The sequence below is a fragment of the Penicillium oxalicum genome, chromosome II (assembly GCF_001723175.1).
Source record: "Penicillium oxalicum strain HP7-1 chromosome II, whole genome shotgun sequence".
Lineage (NCBI taxonomy): Eukaryota > Fungi > Ascomycota > Eurotiomycetes > Eurotiales > Aspergillaceae > Penicillium > Penicillium oxalicum.
This window is the reverse complement of record NC_064651.1, coordinates 2,144,644-2,162,474: the sequence shown is the minus strand read 5'-3', so window position 1 is coordinate 2,162,474 and position 17,831 is coordinate 2,144,644. Positions and strand designations below refer to the sequence as shown.

The window sequence follows — 17,831 nt, the reverse complement described above, 5'->3', positions numbered from 1 at the left end:
CTCGTCCCGTTACTCCACAAGCATGCACTTCCAAACCAGGTAGATTGAGTGTCTACAAGGTTCTCGAGACATGGCTGGCTTTTCCTGCCTAGGTACGCTTTCCGGTGTGGGCTAAAACTGTGCGAACGCTCTATGAGCTATCTACTCGCTTCGTGGAGAGTGTTTGTGTGAAAGCATTGAGCAAATTCAACCCGCGCATGACCGTGTGTGTGCAACGTTGCTTGACTTTTACGACAACAAATATTGAATTCAACTAGGCCTGCCGGAGGAATCGATGGGATGTTTCATATATTTTGAGAATCTGCTCATTGTTACAGATTTGAGATTCGTATCTAGCAAACAATAGGAAAAAGAGGTGTATAGCTCGTATTGAAAGTGCGGGAAAAAGCTCGAACAAGTGCCAGGAGGCGAGGGATATCAAATGCAATCAAATCACAAGAGCAGAAAAACAAAAAAACAGCGACAGATAAGCAAGGGTATCGAACAAGTCAGGAAAGATGACAGTCTGTCTCTTGTCGAGAGTTCATCAGGAGCCTCCACCGCATCCTCCGCCTCCGCCTCCGCCTCCGCATCCTCCTCCTCCTCCTCCACCCTCCACCACCACCTCCACCACCACCTCCGCCGCAGCCACCAAGAGAGCCACAACCACCTGCCGAACCAAGGCCACCGCATGCACCGGCCGCAACGCCCCCACCACATGTCCCTGTACAGCAGTTTCCACTCATGCCCACCCCAACGCTCATACAGCTGGGATTGCAAGCATAACTGTCCGAGCTGATGCCCGGGTCCGACATGTACGGAGCGTAATAGGGGAGCATGACGGGGTAGCCCCAGGCGTATGGAAAGTAATAGCAAGGCTCATAGCCCCCGTTAGCGGTCCTTTTCGCATCAGGGCGAGCACGGCCGCGCTTCTCTGCTCGGCGGGCGACCGTCTCGTAGTTTCGACGGAGCCGCAGTATATTGATCTTCTTGGCTCGTAACTGCGCAATAGTGGCGTCCGAATCGATTGGTCTGACGGCATTGTGGGCAGAGATATGCGGATTCTTCTCAGGGTCGGAAGAAATATCCTCGCGGTCGTGCAGAGAATCTGCGTTGTGGCGAGCACGTGAAGTATAATCCATGTGGAAAATGCGTTGACGCAGATCCGGTGCGCGTGTGGCTTCGCAATACCAGCAGGTACACTCGCTGTAGATACCGCCGCCGGTGGCGCGTTGATACATCTTACTGGTCCATTCGAAGCTTTCGTTGAGCTGGTCCTCGGCCACCTTGTCATCGTGGTTGACGAAGACCGGCTGGTAACCTGGTCTTTCCCGGGTCGTATATGTGTAGTACCGACGGGGTTGAAGTTGATGGGTGTGCCAAGCGAGATCCACGTCCAGAGTCGGGACGGCCATTTTCGTCGGATTTTGGTGCATGATTTGAAGGAAGATTTTGTACTTTTCAATGAGTCGACCTGCGGTTTCCATGACTGTGGGGGAGTGCAACCAGTCAATGTTGTCCATCTTTTGCACAAAGGTTCCCTGGCGAATCACCGCCCCGACCAGATCGAGCGCAAAAGGACTGAAGTTCTCCCAGTAGTGCGACATCATCCGTCGGAAATGGACTCTCTCGGCAGGTCGAATTCTGGAGCCCAATTTGTCTTTCTCGCTGCTGAGCGCGTGGGCGGCGTCGATGTGGTGGCGATCTCCGAGCATCTCTTCGAGCTTACCGCGCAGGTCGTTGATGCTCTCGCATCGATCCAACCGGCCGTCGGTAAAACCGAGCAAGAACTTCCCCACGACCTGCATCAGCTGATTGGGGAACATCATTTGCGCGCAAAGGTGGCTCTTTTTCTTTGACAGCACGCTCTTTCCCTCGGGTATACCGTTGATATTGAGAATACTCCCCGGCATTGGTCGTCCGTTCGTTAGAAGGTCATTCAGGTCACGACGAAATTTGGCAACACGAAGACGATCGTGATTGAAACAAAAGAGGCATTGTTTGCAGATGGCCTCAAAGGATCGATCGGCTAAGCCCGTAGAGTTCTTGAGGGCCTCTTTCACATCTTGTCCCTGCCCCAGTTTGGTCCAGGGAACAGTCGTAATCTTATCACATCGGGGACACTGCACTTCCGTAGAGGCTGGGTCCTTCAGGTTATTCCACTGCACTCCGGTATGGAACTCAAACTGCGCTTCTCTAGACCGGGATACCGAGTACTCCAATGTGGCGTTATCGATACACGCATTGACTTGGGCCAAGGGGAAGCCAGTTCGCCAGAGGCTCATCTTGCCAGCCCGGATGCAATCTTCCAGAAAGTCTCTCGGGTTGAGCATATGTGAGTGGAGCACCATCAAGACATCTAAGTCCGAGATCGTCAGCAAAAGTCCGCCGGCAGAGATTAGGAAGGGGACGCTTCTGTTCCGATTAATGGCTTACCAAGAGGGGGTAAGTTGTCTTTTGTCCACCGCAACGAGTGGTTACCGTCGACGATACTGGGGTAGTCGGGATCCTCGAGATCTCTCAAGGTAATGGGATCTCGCGACTGCGGTATACAGGTTGTCCAATATATTTCGTACCGGCCAACCGCACGAGCCGTATACACAGCCCACCGCTTTTCGCGGATACGCGCGCAAGCCTCATTCTTCTGGGGGTCGTTGTCGGCCTCGGAATCATAGAGACCAAAGAGGCCGTCCGAATTTGAGATTAAGTCTCGCAGATCGGCGAGGACCGCGAGAAATTTGAGGTGCGCGACGACCTGTTCGCGGCTTACTGTGTCACGCGTATCACTCAGATGGGCGTCCATGAGGTCGAGCGCAGGCATTCCTGGTAGCTCTTCAAACTCCTGATAAGGAGGCGGATGCTCAGAGGCCCCTAGTCCGGGTCCATCGAGATGCTCATCCCGATCAGCATACTGTCGGCAGAGGTTTTGCCGGGCCCTTTTGTCCACGACCGACCCCATCATGAAATGGCCTCCAAAACAGGAGAGAGCCTTGATGAATTGATAAACGGGGAAATGAGAACCAAAAACAGATAAGTCTGTCAGAACAGCCACCTGCCTGAACGTGAATCCAAGACAAAACAAAAATTCACTGACTCTGCAGGTTGTGCAGTACGAAGATTTTCGCCGGTCGTGGTGGCGCCGGAGGGGGAGCTTTATAGTTGGAGGTGAGACGACCTGACCGAGACTCGATGAGTCGAGCCGGACAAATGGCCCCCACCGTATGATCTACTCTCGAGTCTACTTCTATTTGGGGCCCTCTACACATTGTCGATCGGACAGATTGTCGAGTATGAGACCCAGGTTGCGTGGAGTCTGGCTCGTGTTTCCCGTCTGTTCTGTTTCCAAGGGCAGTGCTGGCACGGGATGTGAGCGAACCCGTGGAGCCTGGAGAATGGGGACGGGTGCCCAGCTCAGCCTTGCGGGGGGCACAAGCACTCCACAAAATGGGTCGGATCCAACACCTTGTCATGCAGAATGACGACTCGAACATCAGTGCCAACATGTTCCAGGCAAGAACTTCCATCGAAGATTAGGCGTCCCAACCTGAGCTCACAACCCCGGGATGGATGTACTAAGAAAGAGAGATGTCCATTTCCCGCATTCCCATACCTGCGGCTCCCGTCCGTGTATGGCAACCACCTTGGCTACTCAGTCAAAGGGACCGAGCCGTGGTACAGTCTACGGGTGCGTGTCAGGGTCAACCAGGAATCTCCGTAAAAGGAAATGCTCTGGTCTTCTCGAGGCTCAGACTCAGAGCCTCGACAAGTCTTCCCTTTGCCCCACTCCCTTTTGATCAAACGGATATTCCGTGTCTGGTGGGGCGGGCGACAGCTGTATCTCTGGATTTGGTGGATTCCCATCGAAAGGAAATGGACGCGAGGATCTCTGGAATCCTCATTTGCTGGTATCATTATCGCTTAGTTCGTCAGCAGCCCCCGTCGGTTCATGTACTCTGTACAGGTAGAGTGTCCGTACTGCATCAATCAGTGCGCTAGTAGTGCAAAGTGTCCATACATGTACCTACGAGCTCATTCGATACTGCATCAAATGTACCTTTGGTACTCCATCGGTAGGTGCTTGGATGGGGGCGCAATGTCGGGTGCAATCCAATGACAAGTGTCACGGGGACTTCAAGCCCTGTAGTGGTCATGCGGCCGATCGGGCCAGACGTGCATCCCATTGCCAGCATCACGGAAACCCTTCGAGAACACAGCAGCACTGCCTCGGTGGCCACCAGGAAGACAGGGAACGGCCTCTTACCGGGCGTATTTCACCGCTCTGGCGATTACTCGAAAGCAGACAGCGGATCGTCTCGACCTCACTTAGCCTTTTGGGCCCATGCACAGAATACGAAGAGCAAGCTTCGAGAAACGATGGGGTCCATCACCTGTCCGCATGTCATCCTCTGCACGGTCCATTCACGCGAGCGTGTCTTTTATAAATCCATAGGTTCGCGCTGTGTAGCTGGATGTGCAGACTAATACTGTCTACTTGGGTTTGGATTCTATCCATATGGATGCTTATCTTGGTCAAATGGATGTACGACCGAGGTTGCTTGACTAGTAGGTTAGGTAGGGCGTCACTATTATGTACTCGTGCATGCAGTGTAGGTGTAGAGGGGACATCCAGGTGGAGGAACAGCCTTAAGAATCTACTATGGGCAGTTTACCTGGCAGCATAAAGTGGACATGACAAGATATCCTACCCGGGCCACGACTCTGCTGGAATACTTCTTCATTTTTTTTCCTTAAGGGAGTCCAGACTTTGAAGTGCAAATGAGCCACCTTGAGGCTCCAGATGACCAGCTGAGATACTGCATACGGGCTGTAGATGCGAGTTCTCCGCCAGACTCGGCGGACACCTCATCCAGCTGAACGTATACCTTCGAGTAGGCTCAAGCGTTTCGCGCAGGTGTGCTATTCGGTACCTCTCTGCTGCCCGGTGGAAACCTTCACGGGACTTGACTATTGCCGGATTCTGCCTGATCCTGCCTGATCGTCTTCTCTCCCTCGAATTTTCCTTATCTCTTCAGCATCACGTGAATGACTCCCCGCGCTGAGTCATCACGGCGGCGCGCCGCAACGGGCAAGACAGCCCGTTGATCTGCTCATTTGGCTTGTGCGGAGAGCGAAAAGATCTCTTGACGTCGGGTCAAAAGGTTGCGGTGCACAGTGTTTGGTTGCAGCAACGCTGATCGCAATTCCGAATCCTTAGAGATTGATATATCTCCACGATCACCTCTGCACGGTTGGGTTCTCATTTGATTCGTAACCCACCATCAGTCTGGCGTTTTCGGGTTCATTAAACGGAAACGGAGGGTCGCAGACCCAGGCCACAAACTGCATTGCGAAACTCGATAATGATTCAGCAGCCACGAACCCCGTCATGGCGGGTGTGAATAATCAAGTCACTGCGCCGTCTGCAGCGACTGCAGATGCCATGTCATCTCGCAAGCGCAATGTAGCACTTGCGGGAATGGACAGCTCCCCGGGCAGCATCGACGACGGGGAAGATCTTGATCGGGACGACAAGAGACGACAGCCGGTAAAGCGCGCCTGTAACGAATGCCGTCAGCAGAAGGTGCGTCGTGAATTTCCTCCCACTTGTATGCGAAAACAGCGCACGAAGCGATGCTTGCCCGTTTGACCGATCGCGGGTCGCGCAAGTAGGCACCGTGGCTAAAAGACGTGGCCCTGTTCTAGCTCAGATGCGATGTGGTTCAAGACCCGTGGACGGACTGTTCCAGATGTCGCCGACTCAAGCTCGAGTGTAAAATCGAATCAAACTTCAAGCGAGTTGGGAAACGAAGTCGCAATGCGGAAATGGAACGAGAGATCATCGAGCTCAGGAAGCAAATTGCCACCGCAAACTCCGGTGCAGGCGCCTACCAGCAGCAATCACAGCTTTCAGCCGGCCAGGTGACGCCGAAACAAGAGTCCAACCATGTCAGTCCCGCCGGTGTCTACCAGACACCGTCGGCCATGTCCGCCGATCAATACATGGGCTCCCAGGAGGCGGTCGCATCGCTGCTCGATTTGCGTTCGGGGTTCGACAGCTCCAACTACATGCGCAACAATACCCATCAGTTCAAACGGATAGAAGATGTGATAGTAGTCCCGGAGAAAGTAAAGGAGCTCTTCAATCTGTAGGTGGCCTTGCTCCAGCACCACACCTACGGCCCTGGTACGGGAACACTTGGATTCTAACGGCAACAGATTCTTCACATATTATCATCCATTCCTCCCCTTCCTCAATCGGACGAAAACCCCCGAAGACTACTTCTCCGCTTCACCCCTGTTGTTCTGGACGATCGTCAGCGTTGGAGCGAGGCGCTATCAGAGCGACTCCGGCCTCCTCACTTCCCTTGCCGGGCCCGTGACTCGTCTTGTCTGGAGTACGCTGGCCGATATCCCCCAGAGTTATCATGTGGTGAAGGCGCTCTGTCTACTCTGCTCGTGGCCCTTCCCCACAAGCAGTACATCAACAGATCCAACATTCATGCTTTGCGGAATGATGGTCCAAGTGGCGATGCAGCTGGGTCTTCATCGCCCGTCGCATACCCAGGACTTTAGCAAATTTCGTGTGGAGCTCATCGAAGAAGAGCTGAGGGATAAAGTGCAGACATGGGCCATTTGCAACATCGTTGCGCAGCGGTAAGTTCCTTGGATGCCCTAGTCTCTTTGTCTGCCACGCCCCAGGAGTCTAAGTCTTTTCTTTTTGTCTTTTACCACTAGTGTGTCTACCGGTTATGGCCAGCCACCCTCGACGCTCTACGACTGGACCTTATCGAGCGATTCTACGGATCCCAATTTCAAACTCCCGTCAGATATTAGGCCACGGCTGGATGTCGAAAAATTCTGTGACAAAATCACAAGAGCCCTGTACAGCAATCGGCGGGACCCCGTTGGTCTCTCCACAGATCAAGAGAGGCACGCCATGATTTCTTTCCTGTCTCGTGATTTCGATGAGCTGGAAGAACAGCTCAAGACGCAGCAAGATGGTGAGGGCTGACTGCACTCTGCTCTTTTCTTCCTCCTCGATTCCTAAATGTTGACTGTGACCCTAGCCATCACAAAGCTTTACCTTCGAGCCGCAAACCTCCATCTCCACCTTTCTGCATTTTTTGATGAGCCTTCGACGAAAGACTACCGCGAGCGTCTCCTCTCTCTATATGTTGCCACGACCTCTTTTCTCGAAGCGGCCATGAATCTGGAAACGGACGTTGGTCCCGTCCTCTCATATACCCCCTACTATATCTATCAGATGATGGTCGCTGCCGGGTGTACTCTTCTCAAGCTGAGTAAGAGTTTCTTTTCGTCCCACATCGATATGGAATACACGAAAAACCTTTTCAACCGGACAATTTGGGCCATCCGTGGCGTGTCAGTCTCGAGCAATGATCTACCGGAGCGACTTGCCGAAGTGCTTGCTCAGATGTGGAGGCTTGGTGGCGGGACTCAGCGGGCGACCGGTAGCAACACGGACGTGGATGATTCCTTGCGACTGAAAGTGCGATGTCGGATGAGCATGTCTTTGCTCTTCGACTCTGTCTGGCGATGGCGAGAGGATACGCGAACCAAGGGGCGCAATATTGAAGGTGCGTGAGAGCGGCAAAGTCCTAGTGGACTTTGTTTTTTTTTTTCACTTGGCTAATTGTTCGGTTTGCAGCATATCTCAAGAACCCGACCAATCCCGACTCGGCCGCCGATTCCTCTAACGCATCCTCCGTGGGCTTGGTACGAACTCAATCATCAACACCCGGGATATCCGGCGGTGATCCAAGTCTCGCGCCTGCGCCCATGCTGGCCGCGCCCAGTCTCGGAGTCCAACCACCAGGCCCAGGTGTCAATAGCCTGCCCAGTGGATTTATGGAGCCGAACTACGAGGTCTTTGACCCGTTGAACTGGCTTCTGGACGGATTGGTTGATCTGCCTTACTCTTATTCAGCCGTGGGTGGTATCGAGCCTCAAAGCATCGTATAGATGCCCGTTCGGCGCTGGGAGTCTGAAGATGGACTGTTGACTTTTCTGTTGAATATTTCTCCATGGGGCCTTCTGCTGCTCCATGTCCCTCTTGATTTGTACTAATATACCACACAAAGGCAAGTCAATGATTTATTTTTGAAAGTTTCCCACGCCCTGAACATATCAATCGAGATCTGGGAGCGCTTCCCCTTTTTTGTTCTTTGTCTTTGCCCTCCCATACCTCGCGGGCTGTCCATGCCATGTCTCGCCTGATGTAATGATCCGACACTTGATATGCTTTGCGGAAGATTTCGCACTTGAGAGATTTTGCCTTGAGCGAATGCCCTCTACATTGCAAGTTGGCCGTTCCGCAGTAGTCTCAGTCAGTTCTCTAGCTCATCCACTGGACTTGAATCGTATAAATCCACAGCTCATCCACAATATCGTAAACACGAAAGAAAAGAGGGGGGGAACTAACTTCATACAGACGATTCCTACTAAAAGTGTTTATTGTACACCTACAAATCGCAACATACTGCCATCGATAAGCGATAAGCAAGTGTGGAGATGTGCAGGACTCAAGCTGCAACTTATCTGCAAAGCAAAGAGGAGAGACAAGCTTATCAGCCCAACATCGTCATCGTCATCATCTTCGTCCTCGTCCGCGTCTCCTCGTTCCTTTTTCTCTTTTTTACTTTTCTCCCCTTTTCCCCCCTTCAAGACTCCAAACCTCAAAGCCTCAAAGATAAAGATTTAACCCCCCTCTTCCTTTCCAGCTCTACTCCCCAATCAAAAATGACGCATAACCGCCCACTTCTAATCCCACATAAACGCCCTCTGCTCCCCCCAACAACACACTCAACCTCCAACTCACACCCTGTATACAAGACGCTCAACCCCAGCGCAAAGCCCGCAACGACCGAATTGAAATCACCCCTTTCTTCGGACGAACACGTGCACGAAACGGTCGCACTCAATAGTGCCAGTGTGCCACGAACAGAGTACTCGTTTGCGGCTGCGCCGCAGCCTTTTCTGGACCCGTCGGCGTGGGAGGGTATGTTGAAACGGGCGGCGATGCGCGCACAGGCGCGAGAGGCGGGAGCACCTTCTGATGCGGAAGGTCACCTTGGTGGTGCGACGAGGAGCGGTGAAGCTGGAGCTGGAGCTGGGGAGACGCCGGATCAGCGGCGCAGGAGGGGAGAGCAGGAGGCCGAGTATGGGTCGATGGCAATTCGGGGGAGGGCGATTGTTAGTGGTCGGGGGAAGAGGACGAGGGCGAGTCGGGGGGGATATTGGGGAGGGCGGGTGTGACTTGGTTTATCTTTTTATGCTGTTATACTTCAGAGGATGGGCGAGGTCCATTCCATGGTGTATTGCTTTCCGGTTTAATTGATGAGATACCTGGGCAGGGAGCTTTAGTCCAGTGGTAACAGGGAGGTATTCCATGAGTCGAATAGAAAAAAGGTGGGCATCGACTCTACAGGGACAGCAAGATTGGTGAGTGTACAAGTGTTATAGATCAGCAATCGTATATCTGGTACTTGGCAAAGAAGGAAAGATAAAAGAAAACAAAACAACATCAAATGGTATATTTTTGGTCAAATCGTTAAACATCCCTTTTGGTACATCTGGACATCTGCTCCCCCCTGGAAGGTGGCGCTTGATTCTCGGGCGGGCATCAACGTATCAGAGGGCATAAAACATAAACATAAGTCATTCAATCATCATGATGCAGAAAAATCATTTCGGTTCGTAATGTTCATAAATCAAATCAAGATCAACGGGGTAAATCATCAAATCATCAAATCAACACGGGCCGATGGGACGTGAACGGGTCATCCGGGGCAGAAAGGAAGAGGAGGAACCATCATTCCATGACCCAATATGTCTAAAGTGAACCACGGGTGATATATGATCAGAAAGGCCATAGCCACCACGGGCACTTCCTGAGTAATGGTCGTCGTGCTCCCTGACTCGAGACTCGAGTGGGGGTGAGGCGGGGAGGGTTCGGAGAAAGCAAACTTCAACGCAGACTCCCAGGCGCAGCGCTGGAAACAACATGTAATGGACCACCAATGCTCTGCTTCAGACTTTCCCGTCGAGCAGCTCTTTTCCGCTCCTCTCGACGCTGACGCATTCGTTGAAAACGAGCGCGTAACGCACTCACAGACAAATACCGCCAGCGCATGCGCCACCGAGACAGCATACCGTAGCGGTTTTGATACAGTGGTGTCCCAGCGCGCCAGATTCCACCGGTATCGACAAGACTGCCGCGACTGGCGGACGTCATTCCATCGAGGAACCGCTTCATCTCCGGACTGCGACGATCCATCACCGGGGGTCCCTCAAAAATGAGCCGCGGGTGATGGAAACCCAGTGGGGTGCTCCCATAGTTCTGCTCAGCTGGAGTGTGACTGGTCGATGGCCCCTTTTCAGGCGACACTGGCAAATCATCCCAGAATCCGCGAGGGCGCCAGAAAGGGTGCAAGCGACTGTCCATCTCTATCCCGGCCTTGCGATTCTTGGCTGACCGCATGGAGAGCGACCGCGTGATGGCGCCGAAAGAGTCCGATCGAGGACGTGAGGTCCAGGTGCGCCGAACGGAAGTCCACCGACGACCAAGACCAGGCCCCTCTGTGCTCTTTGGTGCCTCGTCTGTTGGGGGAAGTGGTGGGAGCGGCTTTGAGACAGGAGGCTTCGGTGGTGGCCGTGGGTTTTTCAGAGGGGACTCGACAAACATGTACGATGGAATCGCGGTGGAATCTGCTGGCGTCCGAGGATGAGGTTCGTGGGGTGATAATTCTTTGACCAAGCCCGAAGTCGTGCGGTTGCTCGCAGGCAGTCGCTGATCAACTAGGAGCAGCGATCGATTGCGGTGCGCGAACAGGCTTACCGCCGTCGCCTCCCGGATTTCGATCGGGCCTGGGGACGAGGATGGAATCGACCACTGAGTATATGGCAATGATGGCGGGCGCAGAGTCGCCATGTCGTCCGTTGAGCCGTCCAACACAACTTCTGGCAGTCTCGGTGCCTCAAGTAGGCTTTTGCCACGGCCGTTGGGGCCCAGAATATTGTGGCGAGGCGGCGAGACGGGCATGTGATCTCCACGTTTGAACATCTCCTGATCAAGAGCCAAGGTGTGACTGCGTAAACTTTCAGAAGTGAGTGAAGTAGAGCGGGAGTTGTTGCGGCTGGTCGGTGCGGAGAGTGAAGAACTGCGAGGTGGAATCACCGGCCGACCCATTGGTCGATCTTTCGAGTCCATGTCTCGGGTGCGCACAGATGCCGAATCTGACACCGTCCGAGGTCTCTGCGAGGGGACGACCGCAGAGCTACTTGACGACACCGGTGGCGGTCGTCGTTGAGAGCGCTGTGAACTAGGCTTAGATGACGTGGAGCTGGTAGGTCCAGATTTAAGAGATGAACGCCGTTCGGGAATTACCACAACCGGGATGACGGTAGGAGGTGCTTGTGGAGCACTTGGGTTCACTTGAGCCGAGAAAGAGACGTCGGACGCAATGCTTCTGCGATCTTGATCGGAGATTCGCGCTGCCTTGTGAAGCAGGCGGTGCTGCGAATCGACATTGGAGCCGGTGGAGGTTCGTCCCGATCGGGACACAGGTGAGCTTACAGATCGCAGTGAGCTTCTTTTCTCCGTGTGTCGTAACGAGCGAGGAACTCTTCTGGGAGATTCGATGATCAAAGCCTCCACAGTGGAGGCAGAGGAGACCCCCGAGATCCTGCGGGACTTGGATTCTTCGAGATGGAACAGCTCTGAAGCGTACGAGGGCCAACCAATTTCTTCGCGGAAACGTTCCATCGAAGGAGTATCCTCCAACGAATGTTTGCTATGGACCCTTTCACGCAAATTCTTTTCCCTCATCAGTGATTCATCAAGACGTTTCACATCGAGGGTGTTATCAGTAGTGCCGGTGTTCTGTGTCGATAGGGCTTGTGCATTCGACGCTTTCTCTGGCTGCGCCAAAGTCGTTGACAGCGCGTCTGTTTGGTTGGGTGAGGCCCAGGCTCCATCGAACGACTCGAACCTAGTTTCGAAGTCTGTCGTACTGAGGATTCGCGACGCAGAGGGTGGAGTGTCTTTGACGGAGTTGATAGTTGCGGGATGGCTCGCCGTGTGGTTCCTCTTCTTACTCACGGGTGCTTGTCTGGTGGGCTTCTGAGATGACCGTTGGGATAGGGCGCGAACTGGCGTGTCCATGTCGCCGTCGGAAGAGAGACTTTCCAAGGCGGTTTGGAAGGATTCGGCTCGTGAGGAGGACGACAAGTGCACAATGGGGTTGAGGGTTGGGCGCCTGGTGGAACTCGTCCGCGGTGGTGTCACATCTGGAGTAGGCGGCTTTGACGGCCGACGCGGCGTCACAAATCCAGGTGAAGTGATGTCGATGCCGGAAGTCGACGTCTTCAGCGGTGTCCGTTCCTGCGCAACATGATCGTCCTGGTGGGCCGCGGGCGGAGTCAGTGGAGGAGCGGGCGCCGCGACGACCGTGCTGGTCGACTCCGGAGAGCCCGGTATCGAACGAGACGAGCTCATTTGAGAAATGACAATGCCGCTCCGAGGCAGAGCCTTGTGAGACTTGAGACGTGGCGGCTCGGGTGTGTTCATGGACAGAAGCGTCGATGCGCCCGCCACTTCGACGCTCGGCAGGTTGGGAGAAGAATCGTTTCTGTGGGATGTTGGACCAAAGGCGAGGCTAGTGGACGACTGGGCCATAACCAAAGCATATTTCTACTGAAAGGGCATGGCAGGGAAATTTTTAGAGACGTCGACACGGCGTCTGTCGCGAGCCAAGCATCGCAGGCGACCCCCTGACGTGAGGAGTGTCTTTGACGACTTTGATCAAGATGGCAAAGGGGGGGAAAGAGAGAAGAAATGTCGAGGATTCTTGCTGAGCGAGACGATACACCTCGAACTGAACTCTCGAGACGCGTGCGCCCAAGGGGCCGAAACTGCATGGTGCAGAAAGGTAATTTACCGTCTTTGACACAGTCGCATCTTCTCATTCGACGATGGCTTCTCTGAAAGGTTCTCTTGCCGTTGCCCCGCCTGAGGACATTCTTGAATCCTTCGTTTCGACCAAATGCACTGGGAACGGTATGTGGCACCCCAGTTTGCGATGTCGTTGAGGGACCTAATTTGGACATGGATGAATGTGATCCTCCAGCATTGACATAGAAAATAGTGCCAGTTTATGTACTAGGAGTAAGTTACGTCTACTCGTAGACCTGAATCAACCGATGGTCTAGGTTTTCATGGCCACTGACACCACATAATGTATCTTGTACTTATACCACGTAGTCGCACGTCTGGCCATCTCCTAGCCATGAGCGATTGGCTCCTAGGCAATGTCACCAACTGAGATTGAGGCAGAATAGTAGGTGCTTATCGCCCATAAAAGACCTCCCTATAGGTTATGTACATAAATGGTACTGCTTACTCTCGGTTGCAGATGCAACACGGTGGTGCCGTTACGCTCCGCTGGAAACCTTCCTCTGGCGATTCCCCTGCAGTCGTCAACGGGCAATCTTCATGAGTTGAAGCACGACATATGATCCAAATTCTATGCAAGGGAATCGGGCAGATGGAATGGGAGGACTTTTCTTTCCACGTCTCTCAGGTACCAGTCGATGTGGAGCTGTTGCATACATTGGTTTGCAGACTTTGGTCTGGCCGATCACAAGGAAATCGTAAGAGATCATGATCATGATGTGAATCCAAGCGGAAGCCAAGTTGATCATCTTAATAAGCGATCGGAGACCTGAGTATCAGCATCGGAAAAAGAAGCCCAGATGGGTAGACAGGAAGTCATGTCCGGCGGGGGATGGAGATTGCCGGGGGGGGATTTTAGACACAACCTAAGGACACACCTAAACCAATACGGGGAGTACTTATTGCACCTTAGTGCTTGCACCAAGTGTTGCTGTACCACCACTGCCGAATACACCGGTACTGCAGGTAACTAAAAAAAATCGCGCGAAAACATGCTTAATGCTGTGGGGGTGCAAGACTCCCACAATCAAATGCGCGATGGAAAATAGAATGAGGCAAAGTGATGGAAATGACGGGATTCTCATGAAAGGCCCAACATTTTGATCGGCCGATCCTGGGTGTTTGCCTGCTACTGCGTCCTACGTTGAGTCGACCATCTACTGACCTTAGGTATCTATCCCTTAACAAACATATGAATCAAGTCCAAGTCGACGATCTCGCCCCCGTGGCCCTGCAGCCAGCACATTATCCGCTCCCCTGCAGCAGCAGCACGGCCTGGGCGCTTAATCGAGGGCTTTGCCTCTGACGGTGGTCAATCCTTAGCCCCTTTTCCTTCGCTGAAACCATGCCGTGGGCTGCGATTCTATATTGAGTCCTTTCACTTCCCCCACTGGTCGCAGGATCAATCTCTCTTGCTTCGGTCACTCTGCTCCCACAAGTCCTTGTACGTGTTGATGGAAGAACAGCTGGCTGCGTATCAGTCTTTATGATAGAAAAATGAATATAGTCTCGTGGAGTCTCAGCAACTCCGAGGTGAACTACAGGACCACGATCATCATCGATCGACCAAAGGGACGATAACACAACCACCTGAGGGGAGGGGCTGAATGTCCAATAATAACGACCACGTCAAGGTGATGTCGATTCTCCCTCGAGTTCGTTCGCAGCCGACGAGTCATCGGGCCGTGCTCGCAATTCCCCAGTGACACGGATTAACGTCATGACCCTCTCCTGCCCCTCAAGGGTGGGCTGGGCCATGTGGGGATGGGTCAGTCAGGAGCGCGCGTTCCTGGATGGACCTGTTGATTTGTGACATTCTGAAGTTGGGCTTGCTCTGAGCTGAATGGTGTCGGGCGATTAAGAGGCCCTTTGTTGCAGGCTGAGAGCACGGCGCCGACTGTATCGACTACATGTTGTTATGAGGTCAAAGGCGCTCGGCTCCTTGCATCGAACGGAGGACCTTCCCCTCGCACTCGACGCAGGTCAGAAACTGCAAGTCTCTCCCTCCTTTTCTCTCTTACCCCCTGAAGACGCACGTCAATTGATGCACATGCATATTCAATCATTCCAGTCATGTATCTCATGCCCGAGCGACAAGGAAACCAGCACCGCGATTGATGATCATGCTGAATATAATTAACAGCCACCCGCAGCCGCCGTAGTAGTCCTCTCTGGTGCCTAGCAAAGTCACCCCCTTGGGATCCTCAAGTTTGATGCACGGAGGCCTGGATCGCATTGAATTGGAGAAGCCACAATTTCGCGCTTGAATGGTCAACCCGAATCGACCAGACATCCAACATTAATCTCAATGCGAGAGGGTGAGAATCCGCCTATCAGGATGAGAAGTTTCAGTTGAAGCAGTATCCATCTCCAGGCGACCATGATGGCCTGGGCTTTGGAGGCTGGGGGACTGTGGCGAGATATGACGACGGTCCACTCCACTCACCCCGAGATGCCAAGGTCAGGCCGGGTTCTGGTGAAATCCCCTTTTCACGTCGGAAGGGTAGTGGACTCGAGCCAGGCTGGAGGGGGTGAGAGAAGCGGCACCTTGCACAGTGCAGTCCAACATTCACCGTTCTATTCACCAAAAGCTGTCTACAGGTTGGGAGAGTGAGAACATCGGGCCACGGGATATGGATGGCCCAAAGAGGACAACCCAAAAAAAAGGTACCTATGGAATACTGCTGTCAGAGGTATTGTGTAACGTAGATGGCCACTGATAGTACTATATACGAGTATTTAGGAGCCAACCGTGACCTAGAAAAGTAGAGTGGACGCTGGCACGTCAAGCTGAGGCCGAAAGGGTTGCCGACCATTCATTAGGGAGCAGAGCTTTCTGCCACCTGACGGACATGCGGGTTCGATGGTTTCATAATGTCGGTCTTGCAGCTTGGGCGCAATAGATGTGAATTAGTCTGTGGGTACCTGGAACCATATGCAGCTTTCACAGGTGTATCATTTGCAGCCAAGCAAGGTAAACTTTAAAAACCCGGATCGGATCTTCCTAGACCATCCCCAGTTACGGTATGTAGCTGTGTACCTGTGCGATTGTAGACTAACTGTAGCTTATTGATCCACCGAACCAGCCTGAAACTGTCCAGGTCTTCAAGCCACTTGTCAATCCTTCCAGGATGCAGGCGAATGGTGAACAAGCGAGAGGTATGCAAGTGCCTCCCGGAAGCCAGAAGTCAAACAGAGGTCCGGAGCATGAAGCTTCCAGGGCGCGTGGTTGAACCCGAGACACGGGCGCTCTCCATGGTAAACGTACTGAATGAATTTCCTAGAAAACATCCGTAGTCACATCCCATAAAGAAACTAAAAACCTTTGCAGTGGCATGGCAAGAGGTTCCCGATGCCCAGGGACGCTTCTTTTTCCAATCCTGGTCCAGACAAGTCTGTCGAGCATGACCACCAACCCTTGGCTCAACAGCCTTTTGCACAACCGTACAGCATGGATATGATACCCGGGGGCTACTTCGACAGGGTCTCGGTCAGGATCATAATAGGATTCCGTAGTCTTGTACTGTTCACGGTTCAGCATGCTGTATTGACGAGGCTGGGCTCATGTGGTGATGTGATTGTTTGACAGGTGGGTCGGACCGTCAGTGGCGGGTGATGACGACAGTGGACTCTGTCCACATGTCGAACATTAATTTTCAACCAGGAAAAGCCATTTCATGCACCTTGCGGGACGGAGTGCCCCAGATTGGTAGAGGCAGAGTTGCGAGTGGAGTCTTGAGCAGAGGAAAACCCACAACGGAGGGCTTCCCAGTCAACGACATTAACACTGTCGCAATGAATCCTACCTGTTTTGTGCCTCTGTCGCCTCTAGACTTGGATAGTACTGGGAATAGAGAGAAAAGGAGACTCCTTTGTATGGGAAAGGGGCCGAAGTGAACAATTGAAAGGAGAGCATGACCTTGTAGGCATCATGTTTGTCTGTGAACCTTCATGAGCTTTCCGAGACGCACCTTCAATATTTACCAATTAGAATAATATTTTTTTCTCACTTTCATTTTCTCTACTCGTTCGTTCCCGGTCGACCCCGCGCCCAACCAGTCGCGATGACATCGCCGGGAGGTGCCCCTCGCAGTTGACGGCACGTCATCGGCGTTCAGCCTTTCTCCGTTAAGGGTGAAGACGATTTTCGATGGTGTCCTGTGGTTGAATTGATCAATTCCAAGAACCGGCCGGGACCCTCGTTTCCACCCCCAAATTGGAGGCAAAGAAAAAAGAGGAGGATAAGGCGGATAAATCAGAATTCAAAGAAAAAGGGACATCAAAAAAAAATCAGAAAATCAAAACCACAGTGCTCGTCTTGCAGAGATCTCCCCGAGGGTTCGTACTCGGTACTCGTGTACTGACAGGACTCACCACTCAGCACGTATTCTGGCGCTGACGGCTGCTGGTCAAACTGGTCGACGTATGAGAAACTTCCGTCTGACCTCATCCGCTCCGTAACCCGTTGCGCGCTCTCGTCCCTACTTCTTACTCGTGTGCTGCCCCCCTCTTTCGTACAGATGAGAATTGTTTTCTACTTTTCTTTTCCGTTCCCCAGAATCCTCACCTCTCTCCCCACGCACTACCCAGTGTCTTTCATCACGAGTAACCCAAAACTACACCCGACGCTGCTTTTTTTTTTTTTGGTTTTGCCCCGTTATCGTTGACGCCGAAGCTTATCTCATCGCGGGGTCATCATTCTGGAACTGCCCGGCTACCCAACCTGCTGCCTCCTCCATCCTCTCCATCTTTCTATCTTTCCATCTTCCATCCTTCCATCTTTCCTCCATCTGACTTGATCTCTGCCCTCCCCACCGGCACCACCTCTCCTCCAACATTCATCAACCCACCCAACGCTGGTAACGACGGTGATCTCGAG

At 52.9% G+C, this 17,831-nt stretch overlaps 4 protein-coding genes across 4 annotated transcripts; 2 read left to right on the top strand and 2 right to left on the bottom strand.

Moving 5' to 3' along the window:
- Nucleotides 1–488: 488 nt before the first annotated feature.
- POX_b02642 (uncharacterized protein) lies at nucleotides 489–2,938 on the bottom strand (the record flags this gene model as incomplete). Its single annotated transcript, XM_050111554.1, has 2 exons — nucleotides 489–2,338; nucleotides 2,416–2,938. 2 exons carry the CDS (start codon nucleotides 2,936–2,938, stop codon nucleotides 489–491), a joined length of 2,373 nt encoding a protein of 790 aa, XP_049971900.1.
- A 2,427-nt stretch (nucleotides 2,939–5,365) lies between these two features.
- On the top strand, nucleotides 5,366–7,962 carry POX_b02641 (uncharacterized protein; the record flags this gene model as incomplete). Its single annotated transcript, XM_050111553.1, has 6 exons — nucleotides 5,366–5,560; nucleotides 5,683–6,125; nucleotides 6,196–6,633; nucleotides 6,715–6,980; nucleotides 7,047–7,577; nucleotides 7,649–7,962. The coding sequence occupies 6 exons, from the start codon at nucleotides 5,366–5,368 to the stop codon at nucleotides 7,960–7,962; spliced, it is 2,187 nt and encodes a 728-aa protein (XP_049971899.1).
- Nucleotides 7,963–8,739: 777 nt separating this feature from the next.
- Nucleotides 8,740–9,255, top strand: POX_b02640 (uncharacterized protein; the record flags this gene model as incomplete). Its single annotated transcript, XM_050111552.1, has 1 exon — nucleotides 8,740–9,255. One exon carries the CDS (start codon nucleotides 8,740–8,742, stop codon nucleotides 9,253–9,255), a length of 516 nt encoding a protein of 171 aa, XP_049971898.1.
- A 712-nt stretch (nucleotides 9,256–9,967) lies between these two features.
- Nucleotides 9,968–12,676, bottom strand: POX_b02639 (uncharacterized protein; the record flags this gene model as incomplete). The annotated part of the gene is made up of 1 exon (XM_050111551.1): nucleotides 9,968–12,676. The coding sequence occupies one exon, from the start codon at nucleotides 12,674–12,676 to the stop codon at nucleotides 9,968–9,970; it is 2,709 nt and encodes a 902-aa protein (XP_049971897.1).
- Nucleotides 12,677–17,831: the final 5,155 nt, after the last annotated feature.